Source organism: Tursiops truncatus, chromosome 9, assembly GCF_011762595.2.
Source record: "Tursiops truncatus isolate mTurTru1 chromosome 9, mTurTru1.mat.Y, whole genome shotgun sequence".
Taxonomy (NCBI): domain Eukaryota; kingdom Metazoa; phylum Chordata; class Mammalia; order Artiodactyla; family Delphinidae; genus Tursiops; species Tursiops truncatus.
In genome coordinates, this window is record NC_047042.1 from 36803646 (window position 1) to 36824003 (window position 20358).

Consider the following 20358-nt stretch of genomic DNA (forward strand, 5'->3'; position numbering starts at 1 on the left):
TAAATGTCCTGCATAAAGCTTTTCTCTAGATTCCTTTTATTTATTTATTTATTTTGCGGTACGCGGGCCTCTCCGTGCTGTGGCCTCTCCCGTTGCGGAGCACAGGCTCCGGACGCGCAGGCTCAGCGGCCATGGCTCACGGGCCCAGCTGTTCCACGGCATGTGGAATCTTCCCGGACCAGGGCATGAACCCGTGTCCCCTGCATCGGCAGGCGGACTCTCAACCACTGCGCCACCAGGGGAAGCCCTAGATTCCTATTTTTTCAGATTAAAGACTAGAACCCCTAATATGGCCTTGGAGGTCTCCATGGCCTAGCCCAGCCCATCACTTGTCTGGTCCTCCAGCCTCTTCCTGGGCTCTTCTCTGTGCTTAAAGAACTCCCCTCCATTTCCTCCTAGTTTCTCAGAACCTTGCTACGGCCTCTGCTTAAACCATCCCTTTCTCTCTCCCTCCAAAGCCTTTTGCCTATTTTCCTGCCTTCTGCCACTTGAAGAGAAAACTCTGCTTCCTTGGGGAACATTATCTTGGCCTTCTCTGTGCTGGTCAGATATTGTGCTGCATGCGATCCTGGAGCCTGGACCTCTCCTTCACAGCACTTTATTGCAGCTTGGAGTTGTTGGTGTTCTCTTTTTTATCTGTAAGCTCTGTGAAAGCAGTAACTATTTCCATTGTATACTCAATTCTGATCATTTATTCAGTGCTCAATAAATATTTGTTAGAGGAATGGACTTAAAATGAAAGGAGGGTGTGCCCTCAAGTTTTGGTTGTGTGCCTCAGTGTAGTGCTGTCGTAGCCACAGGCAGAATGGGGTTTTGGGTTATAGGAAGGGTTTGTTCAATAGCAGAAGGTAGGAGATGGTTAATTATTGAGTGAAGCAACCCAGTGGTTTTCATTTATCGATAGTTAATTTCATTATTCAGTAATTTTCGGACCCTTCTTTCATCTCTTTAAAAGTGAGTACAAGACTTAACTGTCTAGCATGAACATGTAGGATCTCAGAGGCTAAGAATGCCATTAAATTTTAAAGTGGCCTTTAATCAGAGTTTATATCATGGGCCAGAGGCTGTTTTCCTGGCTTGGGCCCATCAGCTGAGGAACTTTGAGTGTATAATCATGTTAGCCTCTGTTAACACTGGTCTTCAAGAGAATTCTCAACTTTACTGCAGCCACTGCCACTCAGCGCTGTGGACTGTTAGCATCTGTATGTCAGTAGGTCTAAGAGTGTTTCAGAACAGTGAAGAATTGCTTTGTTTTGTATCTGACTCAACAGATGAATTCCTTTAATTTTATATTTCATTAAAATATGAGTTTTCTCTTTTGTTTGAGCCTGATTTATACTTATACAAACTTAATTAGCATAATTTCCCTATTTAAGCTAAAACATTTCACCTTGATGTAGGCAAAGTTTAGTTCAGCTATCCAGCTTTGTTGCCAAATCAATGGATTTCTTGAAAGAGACAGAACTTGTGGAATTCATAAGTGCTTTGGGTTGTTCCTATTTAACGGAGAGAATTATTTGGGGAAAAAAAGCAATTTAAAAGCATAATCTTAAATTTTTTCTCTCAGTCTACTGATGAATATACTAATTATTTAAATTTAAGAAATCTGTGATACATATCTATACCTAATCTATGCTTTGCAATATAGGTACTTTCACACTATGTATTGAAAAATACTACTTCTATTTATATTCATGTTTCTATAGTATGAGAAATTCAAATTCTTAATCAACCCCTTTACTAGACATGATTTAAAATGCATAACATTGACTTAGTTCGTAGCTTTCCATTTTTAATGTCCCTATGAAGATGTATTAGTAGTAATTAGTAACTCAGTTTTGTTACTAGATTAACTTTAGTTGTTTAAGAATCAATTGATACGAAATGTGTGCATACTTTCCTTATAGAGTATCTTGGATAAAGGACATTGTTGTGGCAGTAACTGGAGAGAACATGGAAGCAATGAAGTGTATTATTCAGAGGTACCAGCATAAAGGCATCTCTCTGGTTGAATCTGGAGTGACCCGCCACAGGTCAATTTTCAATGGACTAAAAGCACTGGCAGAGGATCAGCCCAACTGTAGACTCTCAAAGCCAGAAGTAGTGATTATCCATGATGCTGTGAGACCATTTGTGGAGGAAGATGTCCTCCTTAAAGTTGTCACAGCTGCTAAGGAACATGGGGTAAGTATTGAAATACTTCTGAGAATGGATAAAAGGGGCAAACGCTATAGCACATATTCATGTGCTGGATTTTGATGGAATTGTATTCAGTATTTAAATGTCAAGTTAATTAAAAAGGGCAAGATGACAAAACGTTATGCTAATTTGTTTTAGGAAGTTTATATTATTATAGATTGTGAGACTGTTCTGGAATTTCTTTTGCTAGGTAGTCATTTATCATAATGTAATATGAGCTATTTGGAGAAGAATGCAGTAATGCCATTAGAGTATGGATATGAATGGATGGACCTTAGCTGCATATTTAATTTCATTCCTTTACCTAAAAATGCTGAAGAGGGACTTCCCTGACAGTCCAGTGGTTGGGACTCCGCGCTTCCAGTGCAGGGGGTGCAGATTCGATCCCTGGTCGGGGAAGTAGGATCCCACGTGCTGCGGCATGACAAAAAAAGAAAAAAAAGCCTAAGAATCTTGTAAGAGTCTAGGAGCTATGTGACTTAAAGCAAAAAACCCCAAACAAACCTGGCTCATTTCACCCAATTTTTGTTTTAATTTTTTAGAAGTGGTTTATTTTTTTAGCACAAACAGCCAGGCAAGATTTTCACACCCCTTAAAGTGAGTAATCTTAGGATGACAGAATTCTGTGTTCACTTCTCTTTCACCAAAATAAACACAGGATAGCAAAAGATCTGTTGTAATCTTTGGAACATATTTGTGTTTTTTTAAATTACTGAGTAAAATCCTGTAAATGACATAATAGATACTAAACTGAAGTTTGCAGTTTAAATTTGAGACTTAGTGAAAATTTATGGCCCAGACTTAGTATAGTATAATAGAAATAGGTTGTAGGGGCTTCCCTGGTGGCGCAGTGGTTGAGAGTCCGCCTGCCGATGCAGGGGACACGTGTTCGTGCCCCGGTCCGGGAAGATCCCACATGCCGCGGAGCGGCTGGGCCCGTGAGCTATGGCCGCTGAGCCTGCGCATTCGGAGCCTGTGCTCTGCAACGGGAGAGGCCACAACAGTGAGACGCCCGCGTACCGCAAAAAAAAAAAAAAAAAAAAAAAAAAGAGGCTGTAGAGTTGGACAGACTGAGGCCCAATTCTGTTTTTCTAATTATTAGTAGTATAATATGTTCAACTTTCTCAACTTCTTTGAGCTTATTTTCCTTTTAAAAATATAGATGCTAACTTGTAAGGTTGTTTTTAGGATTGGAAATTGTATATATGTTAACTACATAGTAAAGTGCTAAGTATTTAAAGTGGTATTACTGTAAGAATAATTATAATACCTCAGATAATATTTTGTTTCAAAGATTGTAGACCAATGGAAGGAGTCATCTAAGCCTTCCTAGCCATCTGGGTTTCCAGGAAGTTATAAAATACTCAACTGGGAAAGATAGCCTGATTTCTATTTAGTTATCTGTATGTATTTGGAGTTTCACGTTCAGGAAATTGCTCCTAATTTCATCTCTCTACAACATGAATTTCTTTTACATTTAGACCTATGTAAGAATTCCACAGATAAAATGAAACATTCTTCTTACTTTTAATATAACTTCTAAGTGGTATTTTGATATAGTGAAAATTATGGCTCAGGAACACTAGTGACCACAAAACTTTCTCAAGGCTCCTGTGTTTTTTGTGACATCTTCCTCTTTTCTAGGCTCCTAGATTGTGGAAGAGACAATGTGGCCAGGTGCAAGGGTGATGAGGAGGAATAAAAGAAGAAAGGATTTATAACTTTTAAGAATTTGAGTAAAACTTTACAAGTTTGAAAGTTCTTAGGGAAGACTATATAATTTGGGCAGTTAGAAAGTCTAGGCATACCATAGCACAAATAAATTATGGCTCTTTGCCTATGTTACCTTTTGGGAAAATAGCACTTAAAACTCATTGTGAAAATCAAACATTTGGGTTTTTTGAGTATTCAGAGAATTTCTAAGATTGTTTGTAAAGTGATTCTTTTGGTAGTATGTCTGAAAGGCAAAAGGTTAATTTGCACCAATTAATAGGCTGAGAATATCATTTAACAGGTGACTAATAAAACATAAACATGTATAGCAGTTCAGTGGTTTTTTGTTGCAGATTTGTCGGAATTGCTTTTAGACTCTAATTTTCTTACGTTGTTAATCAGAATATAATTTGTAAGATTCAGTCTCATTATGCCTTCTAAATAAAACAAATTATGTTTTAATAAAATCTGAAACTTCCAGATACATTGAAAAGCTGGTTTAAAGCAAAATCTTTACAACTAATTTAAGAAAACTTCAGAAATTTGGTGTCTAAGAAATGCTGCCTTGTTTTTGATGGTGTTAAGGGATAATTTTCATAAGTGTAAAATCATTATTAGTTTCATGCGGTTATAAGGAGCATGCTAAGGAGTTTATTGCCCTCATTAATGAGGGAACCAGACAGATGTTACAACTGGGAGGAGAACAAATTTATATGGAATAAAGGAATGTTGAAATTAATTCCCAAATAGACAAAACTTTTTTTCCCCACGGGACGAGGGGTGCCAGTTGAACCTTCACTGGGCAGAATCTATTGGCACGTTTATAGGCAAGAATGATTTTTCCATTTACTATCAGTTATCTATAATTTTTGAGAGTTGTATAAAAGCTCAAGGGCAATGAAAAGCTGGTTTCCGCTAATCAGGAAGGGTTTGCTCTAAACAATACAGTTTTCAATTGGGGACACTTATTTTGCTTATTCTCATTTCCTTAGAATGTTGAGGATAGTGACCCAGTAGCCTCAGAAAATTCAGGCACTACTTGCTGCCACCTCTCCTACCCTGTTCTAAATTTTAATCCTAAAAACAAAAACACAACTAATTGAGATGTACTACTAGTAGTTGAAGTTCTTGAATTGGTGGGAAGTATTGGCATCGTTTTAACCTCAGGTCAAATTGCAGAAAACTGGTCTGAATTAAGTTCTATAAAGAAAGTAGTGAAGATTTTTGCTTAGAGCTACCAGGCAGTTAGTTGTTTGCCTGGGAGTCCTTTGAACTCATTCTCCTTTGTTATTTTAAATTGTGTTTTATAGACTCTCAACTGATTGTCCTGTTTTCTTACCTCTTTTCAAACCCTACCTAAAAAGGTCCCTTTCAGATAAATCATTTCCTGAATAAATGAGACACTGTGACAGCCCCCTGGTGGGTATGCAGGCTTAAGATAACGTTGATATTTTGACTTACATTACATTTTGGTTAAAAAATCCAAATTAATGATGATGTACTACTTCAAGAGACTAAGATGCCCCAAAATTAAGGCTGACATTAGGTTGTCTGCATATAGGGGCTCAAAAGTGTTGCCCGGACCCCAGTTCTTTTCTCTTCTCTGTGTATGCTCCATTCTTGGGTTTCACAGAGGCAAGATGACTTCAGTAGGGCAGCTTTTATCATTTCTTTTACTTTTCATTTATTTTCTTTTATTTCTTATTTCTTTTACTTTTGGTAGGGTTGGTCAGAGTATAAAATTCTAAGTGTACAGTTATTTTTTCCCCAGTACCTTGAAAATATATTATGCCATTGTCTCCTGACTTTAATATACCTTTGAGAAGTCTACTAACCAGTCTAATTGTATTCCTTGAAAGTAATCTGCCTTTTCTGTCTGGTTGCATGTAAGAATTTTTCAGGTTTTGGGCAGTGTCTCTGGTATTTCAATATATGAATCTTTCTTCCCTTGGATTTTTTGCCCTTTATGAATTTTATGGTCTTTAAAAATCAATTCTAAAAAATCCTAAGCTATTGTCTTATTGAATATTGACCTTGTCGCATTTCCCAACTGACAGCTTTTTTTCTTCTTTATCCATATGCATCTATATACGATAAACCTTATCCTGTCCTCATGTCTCAACTTTAATATTTTCTACTTGTTCTCGTGGACTGCGTCACGGGTAATTTCAGTTTTCTATTTCATTCTTTAGTTCTAATCTTTTGCTTAAGGAGTTTTACAGTTGTAATAATTCTCAATTTCTAGTTCTGTTTGGTCCATTTCAAATGTGACTGGTCTTTTTCTATTTTGCTTTTCTGTTTTGTCTTTCAATATTTAAACATTTTATACATTGTAGCTAATAGTAATTCTTGGTAGTTTAATTCTCCAGCTCTTCAATTCTGTTCACTTTTGCTCATGATGATTGGTGTCCTCCTTTGCAATTTGGATTGTAAGCCCATGTTTGGCAGGACTCGATCAGCAGGAATCCTCTGGGCATGGGACGAAGGTATGTTTCTGAAACATGAATTTGTGTTCCCTCTGCCAGGGATCCCAAGGGCTTTTCCAACCTGCAGCAACTTTTGTCAGTTCTTGGGTTGAAGTTTTGTAGATCCTATGGTGGTGTTAAAACAAATTTCTAACACACGTATAACGTATAGATGATCATTACCACTTCTCAGAGAAGAGTACTCCCACCCCCAGCTCACCCTCCTGCTCACCCCGCCCCAAATCCCAAGCCAGGACAGACAATTTTGCTTTGTCTTTCCTCACTGAGGGCACTTTTTTCTACTCTACTCTTTAAATGAGTATATAGCTTCTCATGTATCTTTGAGGGCTACAGTTCTCACCAACCAAGTAGCACAGGCTCAAGATCTAATTCCTCATTCCTTCTCATTTGTTAAAACTAAAGCCTCTTGTTAACCCAAAGATCTCTGCCATCTTACTTCCTTGGTTTCTGGCTATCATGTTAGTTCTAGGGAGTTTTCTTGAGAGTCATACTTTTAAAGTTCTTTTTTAAAAAGGCACTTTTAAAAGTTACTTTTAGAAGCTGTTTATGAATTCTTCTGCATTTAAAAAAATTGTAATAGGTTTTTCCAAGGTATGTGGTCTGCCATATTGCAAAATAGGAGTCCTTTACGAGTATGAAGTACTTGTATATTTCCGCATAATTATAAGTCAAGAGATGTAGTTATAAGGACATTGTTATAAGGGATATGTTGGAGCACTGAAAAATAAAGATGTAGAGAGAATCCTTTTTAGAAGGATTAATAAGCTATTGCATATACTCTAAGAACTGCCAGTAGAGTCTCATTTTCAGTTCATGCTATCAGTAGAGCAGCCTCCTAAAGACTTGCTCCTGAGGGAAGACGTTTAGTTTAGTTACTTGCATATGTTTCTTTCCTGAGCTCTCTGTTTTTGCATCTCTAAGGATGTTTTATCGTCTTCTCCCTAATCAACTTCTTACAGTAACAGGTTATATTTATTGCTTCTGCTTCTTCATCTCCAATTTATTGCTCAATGCACTGCAATCAACCTGGCCTCTTTCCCCTCTGACTCTTCTGCCTGAAAATCACCTGTAACTTTCCAATTCCCAATCAAACACATTTTTAGTCTTTTGTATAACAAGGAGTTTGACTGGCTTTTGTCCCTGGTTCCTTGCAGGGAGAATAAGTCCTTGAAATTTGTCAAGGGTCTTCATTTTTCATGAGCCCATTGGATCTCATTTGAGCTTACGCTAGTAAGATGAGATGACTCAGGATAGGGGCTGGTTACCAGCAAGACCAATGGAGCTTTGAACCGGCTGGATTTTTGGGGTGAGAGGAATGGTGCTGGAGATCGAACTCAGTCACAGGCTCAATGGTTTAATTAATCATGCTTAAGAAGTGAAATCCCAATAAACTCTGGACAATGAAGCACAGTGGGGAGCTACTTGGTTGGTGAACAAAGAGGTGCTGAAAACATGCTGCTCCCTGATTGCTTGGGGGGAGGCCACCATAGAAGCTGTGTGTTCTGGTCTCCCCTGAGATCTCACCCCATGTGTCTCTTCATTTATTTATCTAGTCTGATTTGTATCCTTTGTCATAAATACGTAATGTAAGTAATCATAATCATATAATCATAATGTGATAAGCATTCTTCCTGAGCTCTGAGTCATTCTAGTGAATTACTGAACTTGAATAGAGGTTGTGGGAACCTCTTGAATTTGGAGTCAGTTGGTCAGAAGTGTCGGTGGCCTGGGGAACCCCACTTCTCTCTGGTGTCTGAAGTAATGGCAGTCTGGTTATGAACCATGGGTTTATGCTAACTCTAGGTGGCTGACATCAGGATTGAGTTTTAGAGTACACCAGTGTGTACAGAATGCCTTAAGTTTGATAGTGTTAACCAGCTCTTCCTTGGAACTCTTGCCTCTACCTTGGCTTCTGTGACTTTATTCATTCCTCTTACTTTTTTGACCACTCACTTTTCAGATACTTCTTCCTATCCTTTAAATGAGGTTCCTTTAACTATTATCACCAAACAAAGTATTTCTGAGCAATCTAAATCATGCCCACAATACTTAATATTGTTTAAATCTACATACCATAAAACGCACTTTGGGGGAATGTACAATCTGAGTGTTTACACCTGTAAAGATTCTTGTAATCACCACCACAGGTAGGACACAGAACTGTTCTAACACTCTGAAGAATTTCCTCCTGTTGCCCTTAGTATTCAGACCCTCGTTCCTCTAACCCCTGTCAACCACTGATGTGTTCTCCGTTCCTGTATTTTTGTCTTTTCCAGAATCCATAAATTGAAGCATACAACATGTAACTTTTTAAGACTATTATTTCACTGGGCGCAACACGTTTGTGTGCACCTATTTTAACTCTCACTGACACACTGTCCCAAATCTCTCTCATTCTCAGGCTTCTCACTTCTGAATTCCAGGCCTACTGTGTTCAACTTCCAGCTAGATAGAACCACTTAAATTTGCCTTTTTCAGTGTCTATGGAATCATGTGCAGATTGGAAGTCATTAATCTTCCCTGATATCTTTCCTTGAATTTCATCCATAGGTAAGAGGGAACCACTGATTTTTGAGGAGGGAATAATAAGACTTGAACTCTACAAAGGTGACTGTCTGCCTTGTTTGGTAGGTTGACTAAAGGAAGACTTTGAGGGAAGTGAAGTTAGTTGGGATCTGCAGTAATGATGCAGCTGAGTGATGACGAACCCTATATAAGCCAAATGAAATGGAGAGGGAAGTAGATAGTACTAAAATGTTCAGGGCACTGGACTGCCTGGACTTGAGTAACGGTGTGGTATGTGAGCCATAGGAAATAAGGGACATGTATTTTGTGTGCTGTTAATTTTTCTTTTCCCTGAGGTAGTCTCATCTCTTCTCTCTAAATCCCTGTGTTCCTGCCCTCCCCACCCTTGCCTCCAAGTTTCTGTGAAATTAGGGTTTAGGCACTGATTTTTTGCTTGCCACATCTTTGCAGACCTATTTACATTTGCCTAAGGGTTATGACTGCCTGGGACCTTTTCCGCACCGGTTCATGATTTATCTTATCTTTTCTCATAAAACAAGGTCTCCTATACTTCCTGTATTGGATTTTTGCAATGTGTAAAACAGGGACTTTTTGTATCTGAAAGCAGGCTCCAGGACTTTGTTTCTTCCTATATTTGAATATCAGCTTGGCACAAGGTCTGATATTGGCACGATAGACCTTTTGGGTAAGGTAATTGGCACGATAGACCTTTTGGGTAAGGTAATTGTTTATTCTTGCGGGGGGTGCCTATCCCATGTGCTATAGCATAGTTAGCAGGATTAGTTTTTGTTGGAAAATTGTTAATCTGAAGAGAAACAGTGGAATTTATATAATGAGAAATTTTGACGTGGGGTGTGTGTGGGATCTCTTAGGACTGTGCAGCATGACTAGCAATGATGAACAATGCTTTGGAAATTCTGCTGAAGTTAATGTGTGTGTATGCATCAAGAATATACTTTCACTACCCAGTTTTATAACTTTTTGCAATGTATTCTGGACTGTTTTTAAATTTTTATTTCATATTGGAATATAGTTGATTTACAATGTTGTGTTAGTTTCAGGTGTATAGCAAAGTGACTCAGTTATACGTATACATATATCTATTTTTCAGATTCTTTTCCCATATAGGTTATTACAGAGTAGTGAGTAGAGTTCCCTGTGCTATACAGTAGGTCCTTGTTGATTATCTATTTTCTATACAATAGTGTGTATATTGTTAATCCCAACCTCATAATTTATCCCTCCCCCCCGCCGACTTTTCCCCTTTGGTAACCATAAGTTTGTTTTCGGTTTCTGTTTTGTAAATAAGCTCATTTGTATCATTTTTTTAGATTCCACATATAAGTGATATCATATATTTGTCTTTCTCTGTCTGACTTCACTTAGTATGATCATCTCTAGGTCCATCCATATTGCTGCAAATGGCATTATTTCATTCTTTTGTATGGCTGAGTAATGGTCCATTGTATATATGTACCACATCTTCTTTATCCATTCATCTGTCAATGGACATTTAAGTTGCTTCCATGTCTTCGCTCTTCTAAATAGTGCTGCAAAGAACATTGGGGTGCGTGTATCTTTTTGAATTATGGTTTTCTCTGGATATATGCCCAGGAGTGGGATTGCTGGATCATATGGTAGCTCTGTTTTTGTTTTTTAAGGAACCTCTACACTGTTTTCCATAGTGGTACAACCATAGGTGTGTGGGTTTATTTTTGGGCTTTCTATCCTGTTCCATTGATCTATTATTTCTCTTTTTGTGCCAGTACCATACTGTTGTGATTATTGTAGCTTTGTAGTTTAGTCTGAAGTAGCCAATTCCTCCAGCTCCGTCCTTCTTTCTCATGATTGCTTTGGTTATTCAGAGTCTTTCGTGTTTCCATACAAATTTTAAGATTTTTTTGTTCTAGATCTGCAAAAAATCCCATTGGTAATTTGATAGGGATTGCATTGAATCTGTAGATTGCTTTGAGTAGCATAGTAATTTTGACAACATTGATTCTTCCAATCCAAGAACATGGCATATCTTTCCATCTCTTTGTGACATCTTTGATTTCTTTCATCAGTATCTTACAGTTTTCAGAGTGAGCTCATCAATGAATTCAGTAAAGTTGCAGGATACAAAATTAATACACAGAAATCTATTGCATTTCTATACACTAAAAACTAAAGATCAGAAAGAGAAATTAAGGAAACAATTACATTTACCATTGCATCAAAAAGAATAAAATACCTAGGAATGGATTGTTTTAAAATAGAGATGAAAAACTCACTTAACAGATATTTGACTCTGTATTTGGAAATTTGACATAAAGTAGAATTGACCATGGCTAGTAATTGCTTGATCTCTGGGTGGTTGTGGTCATGATGATCCATACTGAAGGTCAGAGTTCAGTCCTGGGTGGGGGTCAGGTAATAAGCTTTCCTGGGCCAAATGGATCCTTTATCTACTCAAGAGAAAGTTTGGTATTGATTTAAGTCCTATGTCTAAAGAATGAGTGAGTTCTGGAAGAAAACAGTGAGTTCTGATTATTTCTTGGGAAATGTTGACAAAGGTTTAAATTAAGTCCAGGGCAGGTGGTGAACTACTTATTCCCTGACTGCCATGGTCTGAGGTGAAACTTGATCTGTTTCTGATGCTAGAGAAGCTGCTATGTGAACGGCTTTTGTTTTGCTTAATTACCTGAAACTATCTGCCCTTGCAAATCTGTTCAATTAATTACTTTAAAATGAAGTTTGAAAGGGTAGATTAAGGAAAGATGAGTATACCTAGGAATTAAAGTTTAGTACATATCCAAGTTTATCTCTGATCATATTAGGTTTCAGATAAATGGTATCACTCTAATTGTCCAGAATTAAAGTTTTGTGTACAGCGGGGGCTCCTTATGCCTTTGTGCTGCATATTCAGGTTTAGGGATACTTTGTAGTGATAGCACAGTTTGGACAGGTTTTTCTAAAAGCTATATTTCTATACTGAATAAACCATAGATTCTTTCCTCATAAAAGGAGATGGGAAGTATTCTATAAAAATGTGAAATAGTCAAAATCTCATAATTGGCAATGATTAGCTTTGAAGACGTTATTCTGTAAACATTAAGTAGTCTCTGAATAAAGATAACTCAGCTAACTGAAATTGTAATTACCTAGTCAGAGGATTTCTGTTGTAGAGTGTCATAATTAGCTTGAATGCAGATGCCTGAGGAGGGATGCATGTTAGGACCTGCTGTGTTGATGGATGATAAGCATTGTTCAATTTTGCTTTTAAAAGTAAACAGTAGAGGTGGGGTTCTTTACTCGTATTGTATGATTTGTATCTATGATGTTTTCCATGCATTGATATGTGGAAATATTTGATACATTACCCTGAGAGGCACGTAATCACTGTGGTGTTGAGCTGTTAAGCTTCCATTCAGAGCTCATTATGCTAATTCCCATGGAAACAGTGTGTTTGATAACTTGGGAATTACATTTTATAAAATAAACTTCTCAGGTAGCTGTACTTTAGAGGCAACTCACTTTGTCCATACTTGGACAGCAGAGGTATTTTCACTTGTGACTCTTTTCTTCGGCTTTTTGTGTAGTGAGACTTAGGAAGCTGGTAGCCACCTTGTGCTTTCAATTGTCTTTATGTTGTGTTACTTTCCAACTGATGTTTTAGCTTCCATAGGAAAGAACCTAGTAATTTCTGCAATATACTAATCCTATAATGACATCTCAAAAATGAATGATCTCTGCTCTTGAAGTTAGTTTTCAGTAATCAAAATGAGGGTCCATAAATACACATCTTAGAAATTCTCTTTTTAAAAATACCAAAAACAGAGAGAACTTCGGACGCTTGCAGATCTACCACATGGTATAATAAATAGAACATTACTGGTCACTGTGAAACTCTGTCCCTGCCTTGATCGTGTTTACTCCTCCCAGGTGGATAAACATTATTTTGAACTTTGTTTTCTTGCCCTTGTCTTCAGTTTTGTAGCGTGTATCCCTAAAGAACATACTTGTTAGATTTTATTTTTTTGTTGAGGTATAATTCACACGTTCATATGATTTTTAACTGTTTTGTATATATATTTTTTGCCCAGTGTATTGGGGGAAATGTATTCACATTAATCGGTGCATTATAATTCCTTCATGAGCACTACTTCATATGTCACAATTTATCTGTTTACAGTTAGTGGACATTTGTTTTTAATTTATGCTAATATGAACATTGCTAGCATGAACAGTGCTACTCATGTCTTCTGGTGCACATGTGCAAGGATTTCTCTAGTCAAGATGTGTGAGTGTTACCAGCCTTACCAGATGATGCTGACTTATTTTGTAAATTTGTATCAATTTACAGTCACCAATAGTGTATTAACAACAGCTTGTTGCCCCACATTCTCACCATCACTTGACACTGTTAGACTTATTTTTTTCTAATCCAGATAGTGGAAAGTGCTTTCTCTTTGTGGTTTAAATTGGCATCTTATAAGTAGGTTGGGTATTCTTCATATATTTATTGGCTTTATGTGTTCTTATTGAATTGCACACGTACATCTTTTGCCCCTGTTTCTAGTTCTCAAACAACCACTGGTTTGTTGGGGTTATTCTGGAAACGAATACTTTGCAAAGTATATGCTTTGTAACTGTTATCTCCCTTTTAAAAATTTCTTTTTAAAATACTGTTTTGTGATGAGCAAGCATTTTTATTTCAATATAGCCAAAATTACTAATGTCTTTATGGCTCTTGATTTGTGTGGGATCTGAGAGAGTGAATATGGGTGCCTTGGGTTCAGATTGGGGCGGTAGAAACAAGGAAAAGTGGGCAGATTTGGGATATTTTGAAGCTGATGTCTTGCTGATGGTTTGGATAGGAAATATGAGAGGAGGAGAAATCAATGACCTTCAATGTTTTTGGTAAGAACGACTAAAAGAATAGAATAGACGTTTCTGTAGATGGGAACATCTGTAGAGGAGCCAGTTAGGGGTGTGTGGTATAGGTGAAACCAGAACTTGGATATTTATAGTCTGGTTGTGTGTTTTGATCTGAATGGAGATGTTAAATAGGTATTTGGATGTACAGCTCCAGATTTAAGGAGAAATATCTGGGCTGGATTTATAGATTTGCGAAGTCTCGTATAAGATAGTATTTGAAACTCTGGGACTTGAAGAGGTCACCTATGGAATGAATGTAGGGAAGTCTGAGGTCCGAGTTCTGGAAATGCTTTCCACTTAGAAGGAGGATATAAGGATCTAGGATTTAAAGTGTGAGAAGATGAGAGAGTTTGCTTGGTGATAATGGTTTCTGAAAACCAAGTGAACAAATGTCCTCAAGAAGATAAAGAGCTATCCACTGGATTTAGCAATGTGAGGGTCATTGTGAGCTTGAAAAATTTATTTTGTGGAGTTGTGGAGATGAAATCGTAATAAAAGTAGACTACAGAGCACACGGGAGGAGAGAAAAATTACAGATAAGGAATAGTATAGTATGGACAATTGTTTGAAAGAGTCTTATTTTAAACTGATACTAACTGGCAGATGTATGATCAATGGAAGACTGACTTAATGATGGGAGATGTCACAAAATGCATGTACTCTAATGGAGACAGTTCAGTAAAAGAATACAAACTTGAGGCAGGACAGAAGACAATTGCTATAGAGACCTACATGAGAAGGAATGGATGCCAGTAAGTATGTGGAGATGTTGGATCTTAGAAAAGAGGTGGAAATTTTTTGTAGTTCTTAGAATGTTTTGCACTTACTGAGTATATTTAAATATATTGCACTTTTGTTAAATATATTCCTAAGGATTCTTTTTGAAGTTACTATAAAGGAATTACTTTTGGATTGTTCCTTGCAAATATATAGAAATACAGTTAACTTTTATATATTAATCTTGTCCTCTGCATTCTTACTAAACTAGTTTATTAGTTCTAATAGTATTTTTAGTGGATTCATTAGAATTATCTGTGTATAAGATTGTGTCATCTGCAAGTGAAGATAGTTTACTTTTCTTGGATGCCTTTATTAGATGTTCCTGCATAACTGCCCAGACGAGAACTTCCAGTACTTTTCTTAAAAGTGGCAACAGTGGACGTCCTTGTTCCTGATGTTGAAGGGAAAACATTAAGTCATCACACCATTAAGTATGATGTCAGCTGTGGATTTTTTTGTAGATGCCCTTGATCAGATTGAGCAAGTTCTCTTCTGTTAGTTTGTTGCATGCTTTTTTCATGAAGTGTTGGATATTGTCAGATAATTTTTCTGAGTCTATTGAGATGTTCATGTGTTTCTGTTATTTATTCTATTAATATGGTGTATTACATTGATTTTTTTCTGGAATGTTAAATTAATTTTGCTTTCTTGGGATAAATCCCACTTGGTCATGGTGCACAATACTACTTACGTGTTGCCAAATTTGGTTTGTTATCTTGAAGATTTTTGTGTTTATGTCTTTCAGAGTATTGATCTGTATTTTGGTTTTTTGTGATGTCTCTGGTTTTGGTAATATTGGTCTTAAAGAGTGAGCTGGGAAGTGTTCCCTCCTATGTTTTTTGAAATGGTGTGAGGAACTGGTATTGAAAAAAATACTTTCATTACAATTAACCAGCGAAGCCATCTGGGCCTGGGCTTTTCTTCGTGGGAAATTAAAAAATGCCTTATTTTCTTAAAGGTCTATTCAGATTTTGTATCTTTGAATTAGTTTTGGTTGTGTCTTTCTAGAAAAATGTGATTTTATCTGTTACCTAATTTGTTAAAATACGCTTGCAGTTTTCTTTCTCCTTATTTCTATAAGGTTAGTGGAAATGTCACCACTTTCACTCCTGATATTACTTATTTGAGTCTTATAAACCTTTAGCTAAACCAGAAAAAAAACTGTTTAAACTTTTTCAAAGACCTAACTTTTGGTTTTGGTTTTTCTCTATTCTATTTTCTGCTCTTATGTTTATTATTATGCCTGCATTAGCTTAAGTCTTTCTCTTTTTTCAGTATCTTGAGGTGGAAGGTTAGGGTTTTGATTTTGAAAATGTCCTTTTATATATACACAATTACAGCTACAAATCTCTCTTAGGACTGCTTTAACTGCATTCTCCAGTTACTTTACATTGTGTATGTTACTGATCTCAAAGTATCATTTCCATAGTGATTTCTTCTTGGATTCATTTACTAGTGTGTTGTTCAATTGCTATGTTTTTTTTTGTTTGTTTGTTTTTTGCTTTTTAAAATTTATTTTGGGCTGCGTTTTGGGTCTTCATTGCTGTGCATGGGCTCTCTCTAGTTGAGGCAAGCGGGGGCTACTCTTAGCTGAGGTGTGCGGGCTTCTCATTGCGGTGGCCTCTCTTGTGGCGGAGCACGGGCTCTAGGCATGCGGGCTTCAGTAGTTGTGGCCTGTGGGCTCAGTAGTTGTGGCTCGCAGGCTGTAGAGCGCAGGCTCAGTAGTAGTAGTGCACGGGCCTAGTTGACCCGAGGCATGTGGGATCCTCCCGGACCAGGGCTGGAAACCGTGTCCCTTGCATTGGCAGGCGGTTTCTTTTTTTTTTTTTTTTTTTTTGTGGTACGCGGGCCTCTCACTGTTGTGGCCTCTCGTTGCGGAGCACAGGCTCCGGACGCACAGGCTCAGCGGCCACGGTTCACGGGCCCAGCTGCTCCGCGGCGTGTGGGATCTTCCCGGAGCGGGGCACGAACCTGTGTCCCCTGCATCGTCAGGCGGACTCTCAACCACTGCGCCACCAGGGAAGCCCCTGGCAGGCGGTTTCTTAACCAGTGCACCACCAGGGAAGCCCGGCAGGCGGACTCTCAACCACTGCGCCACCAGGGAAGCCCCAATTGCTATGTTCTTAATTCTCACATTTCTTTTTGTTTCTCTAAAACATTTTTTGAGGTATAATTGACATACAACATACTGGATTCAGGTGTACAACATGTTTCAACATTTGTATACATTGAGAAATTACCACAATAAGTCTGTATCTGTCACCATACATAGTTACAGAATTTCTTCTGAAGAGACTTAAGATCTATTCTGTCAGCAACTTTCAAATATGCAATATAGTATTAACTATATTACATCCCCATGATGTATTTCATAACTGGAAATTTGTACCTTTTAACTTCCTTCACACATTTTACCCATGTCCCCCATCAAGCTGTTCTCTGTATCTATGAGCTATTTCTGTCTTTTGTTTAAGTTCCAGGTAAGTGGGATCATACAGTATTTGTCTTTCTGATTAATTTCACTTAGCATAATGCCAGTGAGGTCTTCACATGTCCTGAAGATGGCCATTTAGGTTTCCATGTTTTGGCTGTTGTAAATAATGCTGCAGTGAATATGGAGGTGGGTATCTTTGAGTTCGTGTTTTTGTTTGCTTCAGATAAATAACCGGAAGTAGAATCTCTGCGTCATTTTGTAGCTCTGTCTTTAACTTTCTGAGGAGCCTCCATACTGTGATCCATAGTGGCTGCACCACTGTTTTCTAATTTCACTCTTAAGATCAGAGAACATACTTAGTATGACTTTAATCCTTTAAAATTTATTGTGTCTTGTTTTATGGCCAAACATGTGGTCTGATCTGGAGAACTCTCCATGTGTACTTGAGGAGAACATAGACTTTTGCTGGTGGAGTATTCAATAGATATGTTAGATATAGTTGGTTTATAGTGCTTCTCAAGTCTTATTTCCATGGTCATCTTCTGCCTAGTTGTTGTACTCATTATTGAAAGTGGGGTGTTGATATCTCCAACTGCTGGATTATTTATTTCTCCTTTAAATCCTACCGATTTCTGCTTCATGTATTTGGGGATCTGTTAGATAAATTTTTATATCTTGTTGAATTGACCTTTTTTAAATTTTAAGATGGGTTTATCTTTAACATTTTTGGATTTTTTCTGGTATAGCTACTCCAGCTTTCTTACAGGTTGCTGTTAGTTTGATATGTATCCTTTTTCATCCTTCTGTATTCAGTATATTTGGATCTTTGAGTCTCAGATGTGTGTCTCCTGCAGACAGCATACAGTTGGGTTTTTAATCCAATTTGACAATGTGAGTTTGGATTGTTTAATCGACTGAAAATTAATGTTATTGATATACATTGACCACTTTATTTTCTGTTTCGTGTGTGTCTCTTTTCTCATTACTTCTTGCTTTCGTATCAAATGAATATTTTCTATGGAACATTAATTTGTTTATTTTCTCACTTTAACTTTTTATTTTCTTAGTGGCTACTCTAGGGCTTACAGTATACATCTTAACATAATTCAGATATATGCTAACTAAAATCTAGGGAGGTACAGAAATGTTACTCTTAAATAGGTCTATTCCCTTTTCTGCCTTTTTGTGCTATTAGTGTTAGGTGCATGTATGTTAGAAACTCAATAATCCATTGTTGTTATCACTTCATCTTATTTTACACCAGTTATAGAAGTTGAGAAGAAAGGTGAGCTGTATGTATACGGAATGTCATATTAAGTTTTTTGTTTTCCATTTTCAGTTTTCATTTGTTACTGTAGATTCAAGTTATCATCTGTTAGTTTTTTCCTGTGATACAGCTTTACTCATCTTTTCCTTGTCACAATATGCTGTTTTTGTCAAATATATATTTCAATATTATAGGTTGATCAATTAACTTATATATTTATTTTATACATTCCTTTTTAAACCTCTTAACATAAGAAAGGAGAAAAAGGCATTTATAACTTTTTAATTTTTTTTAAAATGATTTGTGCTCTTTTTGCATGTGGATTTGAATTATTGTCTAGGGTTGCTTTCTTTGAGCTTAAAGATTTTCAGTGTTCGTAGGGTGAATCAGCTAGCCACAAATTCTGCTTGTTTGCTCAGAATCTTTATTTTGATCTGATGTTTGTAAATGCTCATTTTACTGGACTTAACCTTTAACAGGTTTTTATTATGAGCAGTTACCATATCACCCACTTGCCTTCTGGCTTCCATTGTTTCTGATTAGATTCAGTTGTTAATCTTATTGGTGTTCCCTTGTTAATGATAAAACATTTTTCTTTAGCTGCTTTCAAGTTTTTTTCCTGTGATTTTAGCTTTCGCGTTTTTACTATGATGTGTCTGGATATGAATTTCTTTGTGTGTATTCTGCTTTGGGTATACTGAGCTCCCTGAGTGTGCAGATTGCTTTTCTTGGGAAATTTTCAGTCATAATTTTTTGAATATTTTTTCTGCTCCTTTCTTGCCTTCATTTTCCCTCTGGTACTGCTATTACAAAAATGTCTGTAATGATGTCCTACATTTCTCTGTGACTCTGTTCATTTTTCTTTGTGTAATCTGTTGATATGACTTGAAGTTCAGTTATTCTCCTGTTCAAATCTACTGTTGAACCCCTCTAGTGAATTTTTCATTTTAGCTATTTTGCAATTCTAAAATTGCTACTCAGTTTTTAAAAATAGGTATTCCTAATATTGATAATACTAATGATCATCATACTTTATTTCTTTATGCATGATATCCTTTCTTTCTTTGAACATATTTATAATACCTAATTTGAAGGCTTACCTGATAAGTGTGACACTTGGGCCCTCTCACAGGCAGATTCTGTTGCCTGCCTTTTTTTTTTTTTTCCTTTGTATAGATCACACCTTCCTGTTTGGATGCATGTCTTTACATTTTTTGGTTGTTGTTGAAAAATGCATATTTTGGATAATGTATTTTGTCAGTTCCAGTTACCTCCTACCTACCTACCCTAGGCTTATTATTTTCTTGGCTACTAAAATAGACCAGCAAAGTCACAGTCTTATTCCTGTACAGGGCAAAACCTCTAAAGTCACTTCAGAGGGTGCAGTTCTAGACAAGTGTTGAGTCACCACGGAATGACAGTCGTTTTAGCAGGGTTCGCTTCATCTGTATTTCCCCGATCTCTGTTATACTGTCTGCCTTTGACGCCCAACTGATAAGCTCCATTCATTGCCTGCTGACTGCTCTTTTTTCGGAACAATGCCCAATACATAAAGTACCCTACAGTTTGATCCAAGTAAACTCTGGTCCGTTAGCCAGGGGTAGTTTGTAAAGCCGGTGTTGGAGGTTTGCTCTGATTCTGGGGGTGGGTGGGTGGGTGATTCTTGTTAGCTGTCTCTTGTTCTGGTTGTCTCTGGTAAACTAGCTTCCCTATGGTTCAGCTTTTTGCTCTCATGAAGCTCTCACCTTCCTCTTAATTGCTTACCATGATCTCCGTTTCTTTTGAGAGCGTGCTTACCCTTAAACTTCCTCACACTTCCAATTAAGCAAGTTCCCTTGGGGAGAGCTTAGTAGCTGTCTCTTCTTAGAGCCTGTCTTTCTCCCTGTGAAAAATCTCCATGCCACTGCTTTGGAGCTACAGTTGGGCATGTTGTTTGAGTGACACCACTACTTCGTGAGCAGGGTGCTGCCTGGAGACATTAGACTCATCTTCTTTTTGCCTCTCCTGGCACAGAACCTCTGCCCTGTGTGTGA

General features: G+C 37.4%; 1 protein-coding gene across 6 annotated transcripts in view; it reads left to right on the forward strand.

Moving 5' to 3' along the window:
* CRPPA (CDP-L-ribitol pyrophosphorylase A) overlaps positions 1-20358 on the forward strand; it is a 383981-nt gene that overhangs the window by 10046 nt on the left and 353577 nt on the right. For all 6 annotated transcript variants that reach the window (XM_073809655.1, XM_073809654.1, XM_073809656.1 and 3 more), the window contains exon 2: positions 1908-2184. In XM_073809655.1, the coding sequence (XP_073665756.1) occupies positions 1908-2184 (277 nt within the window). The remainder of the gene's footprint in view (positions 1-1907; positions 2185-20358) is intronic.